This window comes from Charadrius vociferus, unplaced genomic scaffold, assembly GCF_000708025.1.
Source record: "Charadrius vociferus isolate BGI_N301 unplaced genomic scaffold, ASM70802v2 scaffold343, whole genome shotgun sequence".
Classification (NCBI taxonomy): Eukaryota; Metazoa; Chordata; class Aves; order Charadriiformes; family Charadriidae; genus Charadrius; species Charadrius vociferus.
This window is the reverse complement of record NW_009647952.1, coordinates 52553-73706: the sequence shown is the minus strand read 5'-3', so window position 1 is coordinate 73706 and position 21154 is coordinate 52553. Positions and strand designations below refer to the sequence as shown.

The 21154-nt window shown below is 39.6% G+C and overlaps 1 protein-coding gene across 1 annotated transcript in view; it reads left to right on the top strand.

The window, feature by feature from the left end:
- The window catches only part of HOOK3 (hook microtubule-tethering protein 3), an 82226-nt gene that overhangs the window by 60599 nt on the left and 473 nt on the right, over nt 1–21154 (top strand). Inside the window, exons 14-20 of the mRNA XM_009883296.1 lie at nt 5701–5841; nt 8018–8105; nt 13573–13607; nt 14424–14506; nt 16519–16619; nt 19534–19638; nt 19757–19828. Of these exons, the coding sequence (XP_009881598.1) occupies nt 5701–5841; nt 8018–8105; nt 13573–13607; nt 14424–14506; nt 16519–16619; nt 19534–19638; nt 19757–19828 (625 nt within the window). The remainder of the gene's footprint in view (nt 1–5700; nt 5842–8017; nt 8106–13572; nt 13608–14423; nt 14507–16518; nt 16620–19533; nt 19639–19756; nt 19829–21154) is intronic.

Here is a 21154-nt window from a genome sequence, read left to right as displayed (position 1 = left end):
ATTCGAAAATGTGCACCATCACTTACCTATCACAGAATCACAGAATGGTGAGGGTTGGAAGGGACCTCTGGAGATCATCTAGTTCAACCGCCCGGCCAGAGCAGGGTCACCTACAACAGGTTGCACAGGACGGCGTCCAGGCGGGTTTGAATGTCTCCAGAGTGGGAGACTCCACAACCTCTCTGGGCAGCCTGTTCCAGTGCTCCACTACCCTCAAAGTAAAGAAGGTCCTCCTCATGTTAAGATGGAACTTCCTATGTTCAAGTTTGTGCCCATTATCCCTCGTCCTATCACTGGGCACCACTGAAAAAAGACTGTTCCCATCCCCCTGGCACCCTCCCTTTAAGCATTTGTAAGTATTAATAAGATCCCCCCTCAATCGTCTTTTCTCTAGACTAAAGAGACCCAAGTCCCTCAGCCTTTCCTCATGTGAGAGATGTTCTAATCCCCTAATCATCTTTGTAGCCCTTTGCTGAACCCTCTGCAGCAGATCCCTGTCTTTCTTGAACCGGGGAGCCCAGAACTGGACACAGTACTCCAGATGCGGCCTCACCTTTCTTGATGCACCCCAGGATGTCATTCGCCTTCTTGGCCGCCAGGGCACATTGCTCACTCATGGTCATCCTGTTGTCCACCAGGACTCCCAGGTCCCTTTCCACAGGGCTGCTCTCCAGGAGGTCAGCCCCCAACCTGTACTGATGCATGGGGTTATTCCTCCCCAGATGCAGTACCCTACGCTTGCCCTTGTTGAATTTCATTAGGTTCCTCTCTGCCCAACTCTCCAGCCTGTCCAGGTCACGCTGTAAGGCGGCACAGCCTTCTGGCGTGTCAGCCACCCCTCCCAGTTTTGTGTCATCAGCATGAATGCTAATGACTCCGTGAAGCCACGCTGACTACTCTTGATGATTTTCTTGTCTTTAATGTGGTTGGAAAGGGTGTCTCACCTTTTCAGGGGTCGAGGTGAGCTGACCAGCCTGTAGTTCCCCGGGTACTCCTTCTTACGCTTCTTTAAGATAGGATGGACATTTGCTTTACTCCAGGCCTCAGGCACCTCTCCCAGTTGCTGTGATTCATCAAAGATTATTGAGAGCAGCCTTGCAATGTTATCTGCCAGCTCCCGCAGCACTTACGGGTGCATTCCATCGCAGCCTATGGACTTACGTATGTCCAGTTCATGTAAGTATTCTCTAATCTAATCCTCTTCTACGAGGGGAATGTCTTCCGTGCTCCAGACTTTCCCCCTGGTCTCTGGGGCCTGGAATTCCTGAAAGTCAGTCTTGCGAGTGAAGACTGAGGCAAAGGACACATTGGGTACTTCAGCCTCTTCTGTGGCTCGTGTAACCAGGTCCCCTGGCTCTTAAGCAATGGGCTCACATTTTCCCTAGTCATCTTTTTGTTGCCTGTGTAATTCTAGAAGCCCTTCCTGTTGCCTTTGTTTCTTACCTCATTCAATTCCATTTGGGCGTTAGTTTTCCTTACTTTGTCCTGGGATGCTTGGACAATGTTTCTGTATTCCTCCATGGTTACCCTAGAAGGGTAACCTCTGTATGCTTCCTCTTTGTGTTTGAGTTTGGCCAGGAGCATCTTGTTCATCCATGTAGGCTTCCTGGCATTTTTGCCTGACTTCATATTCATTGGGATGGAGCACTCTTGAGCTTGGAGGGGATGATCCTTGAATATTAAGAAGCTTTCTTGGAGCCCCTCTACCCAGGGCCATATCCCACGTGACCCTTCAAGCAGAGGCCACAGTCTGCTCTTCTGAAGTCCAGGGTTGTGATCTTGTTTTTCATCTTCCTCCCTGTCCTGAGGATCCTGAACTCCACCATCTCAAGGTCACTGCAGCTAAGGCTGCCTTTGACCTTCACATCCCGAATGAGCTCCTCCTTGTTGTTGAGTATGAAGTCCAGCAAAGCACCTCTCTTTGTGGGCTCCTCTGTCACTTGGAGGAGGAAGTTATCATCAGTGCAATCCAGGAACCTCTTGGATTGCTGTCATGCTGTATTGTTCCTCCAGGAGATAATGGGGTGGTTGAAGTCCCCCATGAGGACAAGGGCCTGCAACTGTGAGGCAGCTTCTATTTGTCTGTAGAGGGCCTGATCTGTTTGTTCTTCGTGATCAGGTGGCCTGTAGTAGACGCCCCCTACAATATCACCTTTGCCTGCCCTCTCTTTAATCCCAATGCATAAGCTCTCCATTGGTTGTTCTGCCATCCCCAGGCGGAGTTTCATGTACTCCAGCTTCTCTCTCACATAAAGGGCAAGGCCCCCTTCCTCTCCTTTCTAAAGAGCCTATGTCCCTCCGTTGCAACACTCGAGTAACAGGAGCCATGCCACCATGTCTTGGTGAGCCCAAGGAGACTGTGGTCCTGCAACTGCGCTCAGAGCTCGTAACTCATTGCGGTCATTCCACATGCTGTGGGCATTAGTGTACAGGCACTTTGGAGAGGCACCCCAGCAAGATGAGGTCCTGGAGAGGAGCTCCAGGAGGAGAGTTTGATACTTCTTCAAAGGTTATTGTTTTAATTCTGGATACTTTAATTGAAAATTACACTGGTGTCTGTGGGAGTAGTCATAACTTTTGTGATCGATTAAGTCTCTGAGGTTACACACTGAAAATAATAAATCATCTTATTTTGGTGAGTATTAAACCTCAGAAAACTATCGGTACCAGTCCAAGGGTATTGGTAAGTGTTATAAGGCAAGTGCAGAAGAACCTGGCTGTCAGTATGATGATTGTTATTGTTGGTGTTGCGTTTCAGGTCAGTCGCTGTTCCAAATAAAATACAGCATTCAACTAAAAGTCTGCTAGCAGTGTAAACAGAAATGTTTTAGGAAAATTCATGAGATGTCATCTTTGAATCTCATTTCAGAACATTACATTGCACTGCAGCAACTTTCTTATGTTTACAAAGGCAGTAGCTAGGCTCCTTGTACATGAACTGCAGGAACTAAGTTGCTGATAAGGTTGAGGAGAGCTTTTCTTGCAGTAATGAAATAAGACAATCTGAGAATGGTTCCTGTCTCATTCTTGAAGACTACAGTGTGGCTTGTGGAGGTTACAGAGATGCTGTTGCTTAAAGTGGTTACCTTGTATGTAAATAGGGAGGCAGTGGTAATATAAGCAGACTTCTGGAAACTAGCAGGTATTCTGTGAGCATGGTTGACTTAGGACTTGGCAGTAATCTTTCAGATATCATTCAGGGTAACGTGATGATTTTTTAATATAAATGATCGTAACTTCAGAAGAAACTTCTGATAATGTTTTCTTTTCATCTGTACCATTTGTTCATGCATGTTCTGTTAACAATTATTTTTAGTTGTGTGACGCTTAATCAGTGATGCTGCAATCTTTGTTGTGATTTTGCCAGAGCTTATGCTTAACTAAGTGTTTGTTTGTGTTTAACAATGCTTCAGTAACTTTTCCCAGTCAGAGACTTCTTGGTTGGAAGTTTAGTTCATGTTTAGAATTAGGGTTAGGATGCTTAGATGGCTTCCTTCTCATTATGCCTTATAACTTTTTCTTAGCTGATGTTTTTCTGAGGACTGTATCTCTTTTCATGCAAATATCCGTTGTTCATAACCCCTTTGTCTTCTTAGCAAAAGAAGTTTATTTTGCTTTGCTGCTTTCAGAAATGTGTGGTTCTCATGTTGGGGCTCTGTTTCCTCAGAGTGGCTTAAATGAAAAAGGATTGCTTTCAAGGTATTGTCTCCTGTTGGTATGAAACACTTTATTGAAGATTAAGCAGCTTATAAATAAATTTATGGACTTCAGAACCATCTGTCTGATGTCCCTACAGGGTAGCTGTATGATATGTTGGTATAGTTGGTTATTAGCTGTAATAAGATGTTTGTAGTGTGTCTGCTTGTATGGCTTCTGTAGTGGTGAAAAATCTGGTAAGAGGAGTTCTGTGTGCTGATCATAGAAGATAGATGGGAAGCGGTTATAGCAAAAAGCTTTTAAAATGCTTGGTTTTCTGCTCAGAGCCAACTACTGAAATTAAAGTGGCATTAAAGATGTAGCAGCTGCTGTCAAAAACAACTGAGATTTTACAGTAAACTTATTTCAAGACCTTATTCTCACCTCTGTAAGAGTAAGACAGATGTGTGTGCTATTATATAGGTGTTCTTAATGCCCGTGGTCTTTTGGGATCTACTGTAAACAACTTGAGTATATGCATGGCGAGCACTGGCAACCTGGGCTTTTTATTACAGCCAGAGCTGCTCCATACAGACCAAGACCATTTGACTGTGAGGAACAGGGAGGGGTGCATCCCATCAGGCCCCATGGATTTGTGTATATCCAGTTTATCTAACTGATCTCTAACTTGCTCCTCATCAACCAAGGGAAAGTCTTGCTTCCTCCAGACTTTCTCTGTTACCTGCAAAGTCTGGGTCTCCCGAGAACTGGCCCGAACAGTGAAGACAGAAGCAAAGAAGGCATTTAGCAACTCCGCCTTCTCTGCATCATCTGTCACCACGGCACCTGTCTCATTCAACAGCGGGCCCCCATTTTCCCTAGTTTTCCTTTTGTCTCCTATATACTTAAAGAAACCCTTCCTATTGGCCGTGACATGCCTTGCCAGGTTCAATGCCAAGGCTGCCTTGGCTTTCCTTGTTTCCTCCCTGCATACCCTGACAGCATTCTTATATTCTTCCCAAGCAGTCAGCCCCTTCTTCCACCTATTGTAAACTCCCTTCTTCCACCTGAGTTTTTTCAGAAGGTCCCTGCTCAGCCATGCAGGTCTCCTTCTTCCCTTGCTTGATTTCTTTCTCTTTGGGAACCTATAACATGACTGCTCTCAACCTGTACACAAGATGGGTGACGTCCCAATCAACAGGGAGAGTCTCTGACTGCAGACCTGCTGCTTAGGAGGAGGACAACTTAAAGTTTGCCCTCTAGCAGGCTCCATTTATATCCTGATTGAATCTGATATGTGGTCATATATGGTCATGCCACCTCTTATTGGTTGAGAGCCACAACTTCCTCACCTTTCAACGAAATGTGACTGAAGTGCACATGTGCAGGCCACCACCAGGTGGCTGTGACAAAAGTTGTGATGGGAAGTTTTCATGGGCTTTTGTCAGGTCTTTGTTACATACAAGAGCTGTAAGAGGGAAGTTTTGGTGGGTTTTTGTCAGGTCTTTGTTAGGTCTTTGTCAGGGCAGGTGCATCTGCTGCACCATCCTTGGAGGTATTTAAGACACCTGTAGACCATGATGCGTAGGGACATTGTTTAGCGGTGGACTTGGTATTGTTAGGTTAATGGTTAGACTCGATGATCTTGAGGGTCTTTTCCAGCCTAAATGATTCTATGATTCTCTGAAAACATACCAATAGGGTAGAAGTGACTCGCTCAGGTTCAGGCAGTAGTTCAGTGACAGCTGAGAATACAGCCTCCCTTAACACTTGGCAGCAAGCTTTACGTTCTCCACATTCTACCTATAAATCTGTCCACCTGTACTCTGAGATGTAATAGGGGCACTCAGGCAACTTCCTTGTGTTGTGCTTTCTACAATTATACCTCCTTTAATCATGTTTGTTTAATCAGGGGGTTTGAAGACATGATTGTTGTTTCAGCTGTCTCCCTTATATAGGTGAAGATGATCTTTACGTTATATTTACACCTCCTGGGGCAAACTGTTTTCTACTTTATAGAGATTGGCATACTTTTTTCGACAAAATTGTATTTTATGTTTTTAGGGAGAAACTCATTCGCCTTCAGCATGAGAACAAGATGTTAAAGTTGAACCAAGAAGGTTCTGACAATGAAAAGATCGCCTTGTTGCAGAGCCTTCTTGATGATGCAAACTTAAGGAAGAATGAATTGGAGACAGAAAACAGGTAAGAAGTTTTGTCCTTCATTTCAGTTGACTTTCTAACAATGCCATATGCTTTTGACTGTACTGTGTCCCATACTGGCCTCCCCCGTACAAGAAAGACATGGAATTACTGGAGTCAGTCCAGTGAAATGCCCCAAGGATGTAATCACAGGACTGCAGCATCTTTCATATAAGGAGAGTGAGGGAGCTAGAGTCTTCTCAGTGATGCCCAGTAACAGGGCAAGAGGCAGTAGACAGAAATTAAAACATATTAAATTTCACCTCTACGTAAAAACATGCTTTTTTTTCTACTGGGAGGGTTGCTGAACACTGTAATAGGTTGCCCAGAGAGGTTGTCTCTGTCTTTGAAGCTATTTAAAACCCAACAGGATGTGTTCCTGGGCAACCTGCTCCAACTGACCCTGCTAGATTAAGCCAATCAGCATACAGACATACATGGGACCAGACAGCGCATATCTGAGCATGCTAAGGTAGCTGGCTGATACTGTTATGAGGCTGCTTTCTATCTAATCTTTGAATCTGCTCTCTGTTTAATCTTCCCCAATCTTCCCTTTAATTGGAGAAGGTTCCTGAAGCTTGGGAAAAGGTAAATACTGCACTTATCTTCAAGAAGGGCAAGAAAGAGAGTCCAGAGAACTACAGATACTGGTCACACACAGCTCATTTTCTAGGAATTTCAAAAAGCAAGTCCATCTGGAATGTGTTTCCAGCCACGTGAGGGACAAGAAAGTAGTTGGGAAAGGCAATCATGAATTTATTCAGGGCAAATCTTACCTAAGTAATCCAATTTTCTTGAAAATGAGATGACTGCCTATGTGAAGAAAGGTGAAACAGTGGATGCATGATACTTACCTTTAGAAGAGCCTTTGGCATGGTCTCCCATAGTATCCTCATGTTCAGAATTGTTAGATATAGACTGAATAAGTGGACAGTAAAGCGAGTGGAAAATTGGTTGGGCAGCTGGGCCTAAAGTGTTATCATCAGTGCTACAAAATGCAACTGGCAACCCGTTCTTCAGGCATGAATACCAGGACCGATGCTGTTCATCACCTTTATTAACAACTTGACTGATGTTAGGGACTGTACTCTCAGCAAGTTTGAGCATGGTACCAGACTGGGGGGAGTGACTGATATGCGGACATGGAGAGCTGTTATTCAGAGGAACTCAGCAGTCCAGAGAAATGAGCTGATGGGAGCTGTGTCTTTGGCTGGGCGGAGCCTGGCAATGGCGGCTGGGACCAGTGGGTTGAGGAGCAGCTCTGCTGCAAAAGCTGTGGGGTTCCAGTGGGCAGCAAAGGAGGATGTGTCAGCTGAGGACCTTGCAGCTGACTGTGACCCGGGCTGTCCTCACGAGGGTGCAGGCAGTCAGCCTGGGAAAAAAGCCATTCACCTCTCATGAGTACTTATGAAATCACATCTGAACATAGCATACAATTTTGGATTCCTCAGTACAAGAAAGACATGGATGTACAGGAGTGCAGCAGAATAGTGCTAAGGTGAGGGACGTTGGAGCATGTGATATTTGGGATAAGACTTAGAACTGTGTTTGTTCAGGCCAAAGAAAAGGTGTCATAGAGGAGGTAATGCTGTGATCTACATCTACCTGATGGGAAGATGTCAAGAAGACAGGGCTGGAGTCTTCTCAGAGATTGACAAGATGCAACAGACACAATACGGAGCATGGGTCTGAGCTATAGAAGAGAGGCCCAAAGAGATTCTTAAAGGTGTCCAAAGCTGGACTCGACATGGTTCCTAGCAATCTGCTCTAAGTGCACTGGCTTTAAGGATGGGGTTGGATTTAGACAGTCTCTAGAGATCCCTTCCATCCTACAGGTTTATAGGATTCTGTGACTGTGTAAAAGCAGTAAGCTAGCAGCTCTCACACAGTAAAACTGACTGTTAGAAACTCGTTTTGTGTGTATAGAAATGATTTCTTTATACATACATTTATCTTGTCTTGGAAGAGTATCAGAATGCTCTGGATGACTACAGGCTATAATCTCTGGGACTGCTGTATGCTCTAACTTTTTTTTACTGTTGTAAATTTTCCATGAATGAAATGCAGTATAGCATCTCTTGTGTAGATGACCTGAAAACACTGGACACTAAAAATCTCAGGTTTCCTTTTGCAGTTGTTTGTTTTTTTCCTGAAAAACAAAATACTGTCTCTTTCCTAGATTGGTAAATCAGAGACTTCTAGAAGTGCAGTCCCAGGTTGAAGAACTACAAAAATCTTTGCAGGATCAAGGTTCAAAAGCTGAAGATGTAAGTAGAAATGTGCATCAAACTTACATTCAAGTAGTTACCATTTTTGAAACTCTTGTCTTTTGGTAACAAAACATATGTAAAAGAAATGCATATAGAGATTTCTGATAGTTTTCCATATTTACTCACATGGTGTTGTCACTAAATTGTGCTTCTGTAAATAGCATGGAAGACATAGTAAGACATTTGTCTAGAAAAGAAAACCATGCCGTGTAGAGAAGGTGTTAGATGTGTTTTATTTGATTAATTGTGTCTCTTCTGATAGTAAACAGTGTTAGAATTATTTAATTAGAATAGTTTTGCAAGGAATTAAGGAAATGTTAATTCTCCATGTCTTAATAAAGTATCTGAAGTTATTTTTCATTTCGTTTTCATAATGAAAGTTAAGTCCTTTCCTGCCAGTGGAAGCTTTGTAATTGGGGATGTAAATGTATCTCATAATGCAAGAAGCCAGGCAGGACAAAATTTAAAAAAGTTAAATAATTAGGCCCTCAACATAATGCAGCATTTTCTGTTTCTGTATATGGAGTTAACTTTATTTTTAATGTAAGAATACACATTGTGGCAGAGTTAGTGGGGAAAACAACTTTCAGTCTTCCACTCAAAAATTGTGTTTGCCATCTCCTGTATTTGAGAGAAGAAGCTCTAGAACTTTCTTGAAAGCAGTGATTTGCTGGACTGTATGTGCACAGTGTATGCTCACAATCTCAGTGTATTGTGTTGCTAATTGGCAAAAAGTTGTAATGTGTTGCTTTCTATTTTTGTGGATTTGTTTTAACTAATTTATATAAAAGAGTAAAAGTTTTTATGAGCTGCTTATTTTCATTTCAGAGTGTGTTTAATTTAGCTTATGCTCTTAATTTTCGGAATATGAAAGTAAAATACCTAATCAAGTTCAAATAAGATTGTTTTCCTAAGTAAATTAGAATGCATTTTAAAATGCATTTTAAAATAGGTCCATACTATTACGTGATTCTGAGATATTCTTTGTTGTCTTGGTTATTGGCCAAAATCAGATTTTTCTGGGTGAACAAGTATATGAAAAAATTATTCTCAGATACTGAGTATTGTAAATGATCCCTCTCCAACTGAATTTATTTACTACAACGTTAGTTGTGTCCCTTTTTGAGGCTCTGGCTTGGACGGTAACTTAGGACATTTCTGCAGCTCACTTACAGGACTGGTTGCAGCCTATGTAGGCACCATCTGAGATGATTCTGTTAACAGCAAATCACCACCATCATAACACCATGGTACAGCCTGCTGTGCGTACCAGGCAGCCCTTGTCAAATCAGAACTGGCAAGTTCATGATGCAGTTGCTGCATTCCTGTGTAGGTCTGCCCATGCCAGTGGTGATTTATAGGCACTAATCGCATGAACTGTTTTTGCTGAGTCCAGTGTGTAGGATTTAATTGACTCTTAAAGATGCGAAAGAGGAAGTGTAGACTCAGAGAAGTGTTGAGGCTGCAAGAACCTCTGAAGGTGTAGACACCTGATTCCGTCTCCCACACAAAGCACAGCAAACTTCAATGTTAAACCCAGCTGCTTAAGTAGATGGAAGTCATGTTGGGATGACCTGAGTTATCCTTAAGATAACCTTTCAAAAAGAGTGATTCTTCAGAAGCAGGAGAAAAAGGATAAGGAGAGACATGGCATACAGGTCATTGGTGCATCATTCTCAGCATGTTTCCTCTGTTTTTCACTGCTTTTCTGCAACAATGCACTGGAATCTATATTTTTGTGTACTTACACTGTAACTATGCCTCACTCAGAAAACTGAAGATCCCATTTGTATTCTGTCCAGAAATGTATGATGAGGGCTTGGGGTGGTTTTTGGTTTTAGTTTTGTTTGTATTTGAAGTTGGAGTAATTTTTAGTCTTGCCCAAAACATGGTAAAAGCACTATCCTAACCCTGGCCAGTATCATTGCAATGGTACATGCTGCTTGCCAAGGTCCACATGGGGAAGCAGTTTTGATTTTGTACTGACATGCAGTGAAAGGCAAATGTTAGGAAGATATCAGTGCCATTAGGCCTGTAATGGGCACTGACACATCCTGTTGGGATGTATGGTTAGTCCATCCTGGCTGTTGACTTGCTGGCGGGGGAAAGGCCTCCTTACTCCGGTCTTCCAGACTACAGAGTCAACTCAGACATGCCTGGTGTGATCAGAATAGCAGGTTTCATTTATTGTCCTCCTCCACCTCCAGTGGTCATGTGTAGGGCTGCTCAACAGGTACCCTGAGCAGCTTTGACTACATCATTTGCATGCCTTATTATTACTCTCTTTTGTCATCCTTGTTCTCCCTTTCTCTGCCCTGATCCCTCCCTATGTAAGCAACCTGCCTTTAGGTACTTCTACCCCACTGAACCTAGTCTTGCAAAATCCATACCATGTCTGGTGTTTCTCATACTGTTAAGTACTCAATCTTGGCCTTATATGCTGTTACTGATGCCTGCTGTTACTAAGTACTCCTGACTTGACACCTCCCTAAAAGGTCTCCAAAACTCTGTTACCGGTTCAGTTACCTCTGAAGTTCAGCTGCTTTGCTTATTTGTGAAACACTGGAACAGGTTGCCCAAAGAAGTGGTAGATGCCCCATCCCTGGAAACGTTCAAGGTCAGGTTGGATGGGGCTCTGAGCAATCTGATCTAGTTGAAGATGCTCCTGCTCATTGCAGGAGGGGTGGGACTTGATGACCTTTAAAGGTCCCTTCCAACGCAAACTATTCTGATTCTATGAATACTTTTAGCATCTGACCACCCCTCATGGTGCTGTTTATAACTTCTGTCATCTTCTTTGTCCTGTTTAGGGGACAGACCTGTTCTTATGACTTATTTAAGGATGAAATAAATTTCCAGCAAAAAGGGTTTATTTCTGTAGGGTTTTTTTTTGATTTAAAAGAAAAGCAGCAATTAAATACTGGGGAGGATACCTGTTTTCAAAAATCACACCATAGTAAGTATTTTTTTCTGGTGTTTTGTAAGTGGAACTTGTTAGCAGTGGGATGAAAAAGTGAAATAGCAAGTGTGCATTTGCTTATTTTTACAGTTTAGTTATAGAAATGGTCTTCTATTGTGAACAGATAAAACATTTGAATGAAGTTAAATTTAAAACTAGCTCAAAATTAGATAAAGCACTTTTTTTTTTTAATTGTGATTTTTTATAAAAGACTGGTATTCCTATGACAGAACAACGGTTATAGTGATTACTTCTTAGGAGCAGAGGATTTGGATATATGGCTTTGAAACTGAGACTTCAAAAAAAAAAAAAGTAATGTTTGCCCATTTGTAGCATAATTTATTTGAATTTACCTGCCTTGCTACAAGTATATACAGGATCTTTGGGTGGCTGGAATCGCACATTTTACATTTTGTTCTTTTTCCTAATCTCATGTCTCAGGTAAATTACTCTGGGTAAACTCAGTCCTGCTTCTTTTAATTGGGTGTGCTGTTTATCATTGTTAGTTTCCTGCTTGTGAGAACATACGATCTGTCTAGGTGGGAGAGGGGTTACTCGCACAACAATGCTGGTACTATGCAAATAATATATATGAAAATATACCAGTGGAATCAATGTTGACAAATAGTTTTGTCTGTTCCAAGTGCAATACAAGGATTGCAAAAGAAAAGCTGAGTTCGATTTTTATTTTCTTACCTTAGGAAAATGGGCACTGTTGGCAACTTTTCCCTTTCTTGTCTAAACCAACCAATAGTCTCCTAAATGATCAGACATAAGTGATGGTGCCAGTTCAAACACTTTGTGACCAACAAAGATGCATACAAACATTAATTGTTACAGAAAAGATGGTGTTACTGCAGTTGTTCGAAGGACTGGAAAAGTCAAAAGCCAAATGGTTAAAACCTGCAGATCCTTAGCTGCTACAAATTTTTGAACCTGAAGTCAGTGAAGTCATGGTGGCTTGTTTTTACGTGGTCCCCCTGTTTGTTACAGTGCAATAAGGAGATCCAACTTTGAAATGATGAAAAAGCATAACCCAGGAGCGTGATCAAAGACAATATTTCAAAGTATTTACACTTTAACAAAGCTAAAAGCTTTTTTGGGTGCACATGGTAATTGTCTCTGTTGGCCAGGCATCTAAACTTTTGTTGAAAGGCCATTGGAGAAAAAGCAATGAAGTAATTTTGTTGATGATTTTATCTTACACTTCCATGGCGTTCTGGACCATCAGTCATATGCTAGACCTCCAATGTGATTGGTAATGGATAAATGCAAACCAAAAAGGCGGTTTCTGATGTAAATATTCTACATTTGTCTTTTATTCAATCAGTGCGGCAATAACACAATTCAGAATCACTCCACAAAAACACATGCATCTCTTAATTTTGTTTGCAGCCCAGTAGACTACATAGTTTCTCCTGTTTTGTTAATTGTATGTTTTTTTGTTTTAAAATTACTTTAAGTAGTAGGTGCTCTGCTTTGAAATTCTGGTTTAAACACAATGATTTACAAATGTGCTTCTTTACTATTTTTATATTTTTGCTTTTAGTGATATGTTTTAGAAAATTGTACAGGATGAAACTGCTGATGAGAACAAAGGAGAAAAATGCGCATGTGTGAAAAAATGCATAGCTTTAACTTTTTCTGTTCATGACTTTCTAAATAGTTTCTTCTGTTGGCTGCTGTTTTGCTTTATACTAATGTCATCTCTGTTTCTTGGCATGGGCTTCTGCTCAAGGCTATTGTGAGTATGGCTTTCTATTTACTTAGCACTACTGTCAGTTTATAGACATTTATTGGGTTTATTTTTTTGAAAGATACTCACTGTATATCAAGTGAGTTTAAAATTAAAGTAAAATTTTCTTTGAAGCTTTTATTCAAAGAGCTTATTTAAGTGTGATTTAATCAGAAAGTGGAACACTGTAAGTTGTATGATAATTTTTGTGTCTGTATAGTAAAGATGAGAAACAGAAAAAAGGGTAAATTTCTGCTATACTCCAGTCAGAAACACTCCACTCCCTCTGGTTGGGGACAGGAATTTACTTTGACTAATTTGCTACATGTCTTCATGGAAATTGTATTGCAGTATTGATAGGAAAGCTCTTCTAGAAAATTTTGCTGCACTTTCCATTTCAGGTTAATTTATTAAGTCTAGTTACGGAAGTACTGAAGAAATTAAAATAACTGCCATAGAATTTTGTTGCTTATGGGTCTTGCTTTTATTGATCTAGTTCCTGGGAAAATATTTTTAAAGTTATAAAGTACTCTAATTTCAGGAAAATTACACAGCTGTGGAGAGAAGAATTGCTACCACAGAGGACAATAATCTCCTAAATGATCAGACTTAAGTGATGGTGCCAGTTCAAACACTTTGTGATCTAAAACTGAGTGAAGTAAAAAGTTGGATTTTGGTTAGAATGCCAAAATTATGTATTTAAAAATAATTTTGAAATTATGTTAAATCTCTGCAATATATTAAAATAAATGTTTAACTTTCTATTTTAGTCAATTCTTCTGAAAAAGAAACTTGAAGAACATCTGTAAGTATTTTTTTTTTTTGCCTATTTTGTTTGCCATTTGAAATGGTGTGTTTTCCATATGGTGAGGAAGGCAGACAGTCATTAATCATGCATCTGGAAAATATACAACTAAGAGAAATTAGATAACACAGGAATGTTTGGGAATCTGCTGTTCAGATGCTATTTTCATCTCATAGAAAACCTTTGTGAAAGCAGTAAGAGCAATAAAGAAACCATGATTCTGTGGTGGTTAGAAAACTTTGCTTAATATTGTGTAAATCTTTACTGAAGAGGAGTAAGTAATTTTGTTTTCAGAAAAGCATGTTAATGTAAACAAAATTAATTTGTTTACTTTTTCAATACATTATGGGATAAAAGGAAGGCATTTTATGAAGTGTTATCATTTTGTTCTGCTATTTCTGCATCTATTGTACTTCTCTGAAATGCAAAGAGCTGTTTACTTTTTGACTGGCTTGCAAAAAAAAAAGTATTTTCTGCTGCCTTTGGACTTCGCCATTCTTTCCCAATGTAATCTCAATTGCAAGTATTCTTTTTGGCCATGTACATTTAGTAAAATTAACTGTAAGTTCTAAATAAGGTTTATAATTACTGAAAATGAAGCTGTTTGTTGTTACAGGTCTCCGTACACTGTAACATTTTTCAGCTTATTTAACGAATATTACCAGGGTGACATTGTTGTTTGTTCTCGTGCCCCAAAGCAAATACCAGTCACGCTCTCAGAAAGATATCACTGAGGACTTCTTGTATCGCTTAATGTTCATTCAAGCACAGTATTAATCTTGGGAAAACAATATGTGCTATTATGGTTTGTAACAGTGAGAAGCTCCATGAAGCTAACAATGAGCTACAGAAGAAACGAGCTATTATTGAAGATTTGGAACCAAGATGCAATAACAGTTGTGAGTTACATGTGCAGTCCATTTCTTTTCTTTGTAAAATATTTCACATGGAAGGTCTTTAATTAAAATACCTATAGGTGGTGCAAGATAAACAAGATGTGCTTTTTAAATGGCAGTGATATGTATGCTGTTAATTTCTCTGGAAGCCACGGTGACCAAAAAGATGCTTCTAACGCTTGAAATGCAGGGAGTCATGTTTCATGTTTTAGAGACCACTGTAGTAAGAAATGACGATGGCCGTAGAAACACCGAGTCACTGTTGTACCTGTCATTGAACCTCAGTTGGTCAGAGCTGTCACATCTCCTAAGACCCTAATTTAGGAGATCCTTGCTGCCATCACCACGTTCTTTTTACTCCCAATATATATTCCTTCAGTGGGTTTTCAGAACCCTGTTTTAATTTGAGAAAATTTTCGGACATTAGTAGAAGAGACTGTAGGATATATGTCATATTGCTCAGATGGTATCCAGAACCCAGCATCCAGTCATTTTTTAGCATATTAATAATACTTTTTCCTAAGGAGTATTGAAGGAGGTAGATTGTTTTTTTCCTAGCCTACTTACTATAAAACAAGGCAAAAGATTGCAACCAATGTCAGCTTTTCTGGTTTGTGCCGAAGCGATTTTATGCGTAAAGAGTTTGACGAAGATAGACATTTCAGTTCAGTATTCATTACATAGGTTCTCTATCCAAAAAGAGTTTTCATTTGTGTTGAGCTAAAACTGCAGAATATGTTATAGATTCCATGTCTTGGGAAATATTGGAACACTTGGAAATGAAGTCCAGGAACTTCATGAGTAGCTAATAAAGATGTAAACCTGTTGTACCTGGTAAGCTTCAGTGTGAGTGTAATAGCAGTTTTCTGACCTGCTGGCTTCTAAACATTAGGGTGTATTGAGGCTTCTGTAGTTAGTTTACTGAAATTGCAAGTTGCCTTTTAAAAATATAGGTGTGAATTTTTGTCTTGGTACAATAAAAATAGTTGTACTTTCTTCCTTTCTTTCCATGCTCAGGAAATGTGTGTGAATAACTATTTCAGAATCTTTTAACTGTCCTGGATATGGCCAAAATGTTTGGGCATTGTACAAGAATCATGGCACATTTTGAAAAATGTATTCTTGCAATCTTGGAGACCATCGGCTATTGGTCTTTTTACTCATCAATGAAAATCTTACTTAGTCCTATTACCAGCTGAGTGTTTTCTGAGTGCTTAGAGAGAAAACTGTGGGAAAAACCTGAAAGAACATTTCAAAATAAGGCTGCAAAACTGAGGGACTGAGGGTTGCCAATTATTAAATGTCTGAGAACCAGATGTCAATGTTACATGCTATTTGATCTGGGAGGATGCAATTGATTTATTTTTTTTTCTGAGATGAGAAAAATGATGAGAAGATGTATAGAAGATGTATAAGCAATAGTGTCTTGACATATTCTTATATCAACATAGGAAAAGTCTGTGCAATGAAATTGTCCTACTGGTCTGCATTACTACTTACGAAAATGTGGGGGAAAAATTAAATTGAGTATATTCATGTCACAAGTCTGATAAATTGTGTCCAGTGTTACAGCTTAGCAGATTTAAGTAAGAGTTGCAAGAGTTGTGCCTGTTAAGGCACATTCATCTTACATAAAATAGGAAAACTCATTTATCTGAGTTACAATACCAAGATGATATGAAATCTGTAATTCATTAGTAAACTGATTTTCTAAGTGTGTTCAGTAATGGGATTGATTTATGATTCCATTTCTTGTTATTTTTTCATAATTTAAAAAAGTGCAGAATTTGTGTGCAAAATAGCCATCTCATGAGATTATACAGGAGTACACATTTTAATGTTTTTCTGAGCTGTTCAGCAATTAAAACTATAGTATCTGCTACATCAGGTTCCCTATGTTAGCTTTTCTTAACTGAAACAAATTCTAGCTGTGCCTTAAATCTCTGTTGAAAAACATAAAAATAAACATAATGTAATTATGTTATTTTCCAATGTGTGCATCTCCTGACATAAAGCACTCAAAATTGAAGAATTACAAGAAGCTTTACGGAAAAAGGAGGAGGAAATGAAGCAAATGGAAGAGCGATACAAAAAGTATTTGGAAAAGGCCAAAAGTGTAAGTATGTGTTCCACGTTAATGATCCCTCTCTGCCAAACTGCACCACATTAACTCTGCAGGAATGAAAATAAAGGAGGTATCTGTATACACACTAGCAAGTAAAAGAGAAGGAAGACACAGTGAATTCTTTCTACTTACCATTATGGTACCTAATACTGATTAATTATGCAGAAGATTTTACCCTGGTTTTGTGTTCATGACTGTTCCCTTCTGATGCCTCTGTACAAATGTATACCCACTGCTACAGATATTTGAGTGTCACCCAGGCAAACCTTGTTAAGCATGCTTTCATGTTGGCTGATGACAAGGAAAGGCTGTTAAACCCTTTCTAATGCTGTGATAACCTATTTCTTTGCAGAAATTCTTTGGACTTTTGTCTCTGAGTGACAAATGTATAGATCAGCTAAAGCAGTGTCCATACTAGGACTGGTAGCATAGAAATTACTGAAATAGCTGTGCTGCATTTAGAATTGGAAAACCACCCATTCAAACCAACTCCAAGGAAGGAAGCTCTGGAAGCAAAAGTACTCTTTAATTGGCATTTGTACTGGGGCTTTTGGAGACTTCTGGCACAGTTGTCATGAGGAGTTCTGCCTCTTTGTATGCACAGATATAGCTTGGTAACACCACGTACAGGTACAGTTAGACCAACAAACTCTGCTTTTATCAGTTTGGCAGAGAGGGAAAAGGTTGTTTGGCATTCTTTCCTTCACAGGTGGCTGCATCTGTTTATGTGTGTTTCTGGATGGTGGACTTCTTCTGGTGCTCAGTCAGTTATGTCTGTCTTACCTGGAGCAGATAATTTGGTACACTTTTTCATAAATACAGCTTTTAGCTACTTCAGATTTCATCAGGTTCTAATTGTTTGCAAAACTTGCTTATTCTTTTTGAGGGACTCAGAATTTACAAGCAGAGGTAATTAATTACACATGTGCTAGAGCCATCGTTACCAATTTTAATTTGATTTTGCTTTCTTTATTCATCTTTTGCCCCTTATTTCTAATCATGTTGTGGTTTAGTTAGCTGGTTTAGAAACTGTTTTGATACAGACTCTTTTATGATGCTTTTTCCAAGTAAAGTGATCTTTTTAACTGAACCACCTTTGAGATCTGTTACATTTCTCTGATGACATTCAGCATTCTCTTTGTCTTTACTGTTTAGTAAATGCTTCTGTCAAGAAGGTGGCTAATATTTAAGTATGATATTGAGGATGTGGGTATACTACCAGCTTTGAAATTGCAATATTGTGGTCTCAATCATAGTCCCATTTCGTTTCTTGCTATACTTCGATATTTTGTTAGAGTTGCTTACAGGCATGCCAGTGTCTCTGTTCGTCTGATCATGGTAGTATCAAGGTCTTTACTATGGCTGTGTATCATTAAATTGGAATCTGTAAGTAGTTTCCTAATTTGGCAAAGCTTTATGCTTCTTTCCTTTACTTATTTGTAGTTTCCTCAATGAGTTCTTGTGAGATGTTTCAGAAGTCTTCAGGAAATCTACACAAGTAATTTTTAATTTTTTTATTTTTTTTTTTACATCTTATTCTGCTGACTGTGTCTCAGAGTATTCCAGTGAAAGACAGAGTTGCAATTTCCCTTTTCAATAAGATTTGTTACTTTTTATGTACTGTGTTACTATAGGGTGTTTTATGCAACAGTAACATTATTTTAGTTAGGATAGCTTTTTGTGATCTTACCAACTTTCAGTAATTTTAAATTTTTTTTTTTTTTTGGTGAAGAGTACAATCATTATAGGCTTCCACTACAGAAACTGTATCAAGATCTAATGTGTATTTTCTTAGGAACATAGTACAGTTTTATGAATCTTCCTTCATGACTACCATTTGGTAAAAATGACCTACTAAAATTTAAAGCATTGTTTTATCTCAGCATCTGGACATGATTCTGAAATGGGTAGAAAGACAAGAGATGTGAAGTTTCTTTCTCTATATCCAGAAGTTGTTAAAAGTTTTAAGCTATTTTCTATTAAAGGATTATGAATCTAAGCATTTTCATAGAATCATAGAACTATAGAATTGTCTGGGTTGGAAGAGACCCTTGGGATCATCGAGTCCAACCATCTACCCTACTCTACAAAGTTCTCCCCTACACCATATCCCCCAACACCACATCTAAACGGCTCTTAAACACATCCAGGGATGGTGACACAGCCACCTCCCTGGGCAGCCTATTCCAATGCCCGACCACTCTTTCTGTGAAAAAATCGTTCCTAATGTTCAGTCTAAATCTACCCTGTTGGAGCTTGAAGCCATTCCCTCTTGTTCTGTCATTTTGCTGGATTTGTTCTTTGTTTAGCTCTGTGTTTGCTAGTACCCATGGTGGATGACACACACGAACATAGGAAGGTGTCCCTTCATCTTATTAGTAATATAATGATCATGCATGTGCCATAGAACGCTTCTTGGCTTAACAGTGCTATCTAGAAATGACAGCACCTGGTACCCCAGGGAGGTGAATCATGGCACTTTTCTATAAGGACCAAAGTGGTACATCTCAAGGGACTGCCAGGGGAGTGCAGCTAGGAGTAGGAACTGCATATGTGAGTCTGGGATACTGAACCTATTAGGTGTGATTTTTTCCTATCAGTAGTTTTGTTTCCCAGTCCTGTAAAAGAGAGCCCGGTTCAGGTGCTCTAATGTGTCATGGCTGCTGGACGGAGGCAGAGCCTCTGTTGTGCTTGCTGTCAAGATTACTTTACAGGCATCAGCCTCTTAAAACTGCACATCCCTCTGTTTCACGTTTCGGAGTGTCGTTTCTTAGCACTGACATGTTTTAAGTCACTTTTTTATTTCTTAACCTGATTTAAAAGGTTGTAATTCCTTGACGTCTTTCCCTTCAATTAGATTGCTTTTGTGGGATTTAATTAAAAACAAACTGTTTTTCTCTTACAGGTCATCCGCACCTTAGATCCTAAACAGAACCAGGGTGCAGCTCCTGAGATTCAGGCTCTGAAAAATCAGTTGCAGGAGCGGGACAGAATGTTTCATTCATTGGAGGTAGTAATCCTCATGTTTCCTGGTAGATGCGTATTTCTTCATTGCTTTTTAGGTGTAGACTAATACCTTTTATTATATGTTGATTTAAATGTATGCTTTTTTGATGTTTGTTTTATAGAAAGAATATGAAAAAACAAAAAGTCAAAGAGAGATGGAGGAGAAATTTATTGTTAGTGCCTGGTACAATATGGTAAGAACTCCCAAACTTTTTGTTTAAAAAAAAAAAAAAAAAAGGAAAGAAACTATTAATATTTTTTTTCTGGGTTGTTTATAACAGTATTCATTCATTTCCAGTTTTTTTTATTTGAAAAGCATTTTCAACACACAAACAGAGAAGCAAATGCTTTTTAATAATTTTAATCTATCACTATGTAAGAGTATGTTCCTAAGATAACCTTGGGGTAAATGAAAAAGAACATATTTGTTATTTTCAAGTTTTAAAACAGGAAATGGCACTTTCTAGAGGGAAGGATACCTGAGATTACTATTTTGCAATTCCAGCCCTTCACTTATGCTGACTTACAGTGCTCAAATTTACTTTCTTCTTTGATTCTTCACTCTGTAGTCTTCCAGTTGTTTCTAATGAAAGGGCACACGAAAAGCAATACAGTTTACTTGCTACAGTAAGCGCTCTGAGAAACGCCTTTAACTTGGGTGCAAGTTTAGCCCCATTCAAAGGATGAGCACAGGGGCAAGACCCTCACTTAATTTATTCAAACTGTAAGGAAGTGATTTGTGCAGCCATACAGCTTTTGCTGGGCCTGTATGCTGGGAGATTTATCACTTTCATCAAATGTGCTCAAGCCTTCCATTTGGCAGAGTGTGGCTGCATTGAAACTGCTCTTCAGGTAGGAAGAATCTCTGACCTGTGTAACATCCATGTTTCATTCTGCTTTATCACAGGGTTGAAATTCCTCCTCTCTGTCTTCCCTTGAAAGAATTTCCTTCTTGCTGTTCTACGTTGTTGTTATGTCCATGAATAGTGAGCCAAAAATGGTACTTAAGCAGACTGTTTGAATCCTTTAAACATTGAAGGCATTTTCAAGTGACTAGTGTCCTTGACCAATTTTGTAATATTAGTCCCACTGACAAGCAGAAGACAAGCCTGAGCTGAGAGCTGTCATGAGCACTAAGATGAACATAGATAGCTTTGTCTGTCTCTTTCTCTAGTTAGCCTCTGCTTTTGTACACAACTACACAACCCATCACAGCTTCCCTCATTTCCTCCTTGCATTTACTGCTGAAAACATACTTACTCTCAAGATGTACTCCTGCCATGTGAGCTGGTATTTTCAGAGAGGGCAATACTTCAAGCATATTCAGAAGAAAAGTAATCTTCTGGCTCAACATGCGGAAGGGGGCCAGGGTGGGAAGGGGAAGCACTTTTGAAAAGACTTGTCCAGTTACCATGTGTTTATGTGGAGAGGCATATGTTCCGATCTGGGACACTGGGGGACCTGTTTCTCAAGGGTTACTCCAAACCTGGACAATGACTTGGGAGAGGGGTGGGGGTGGG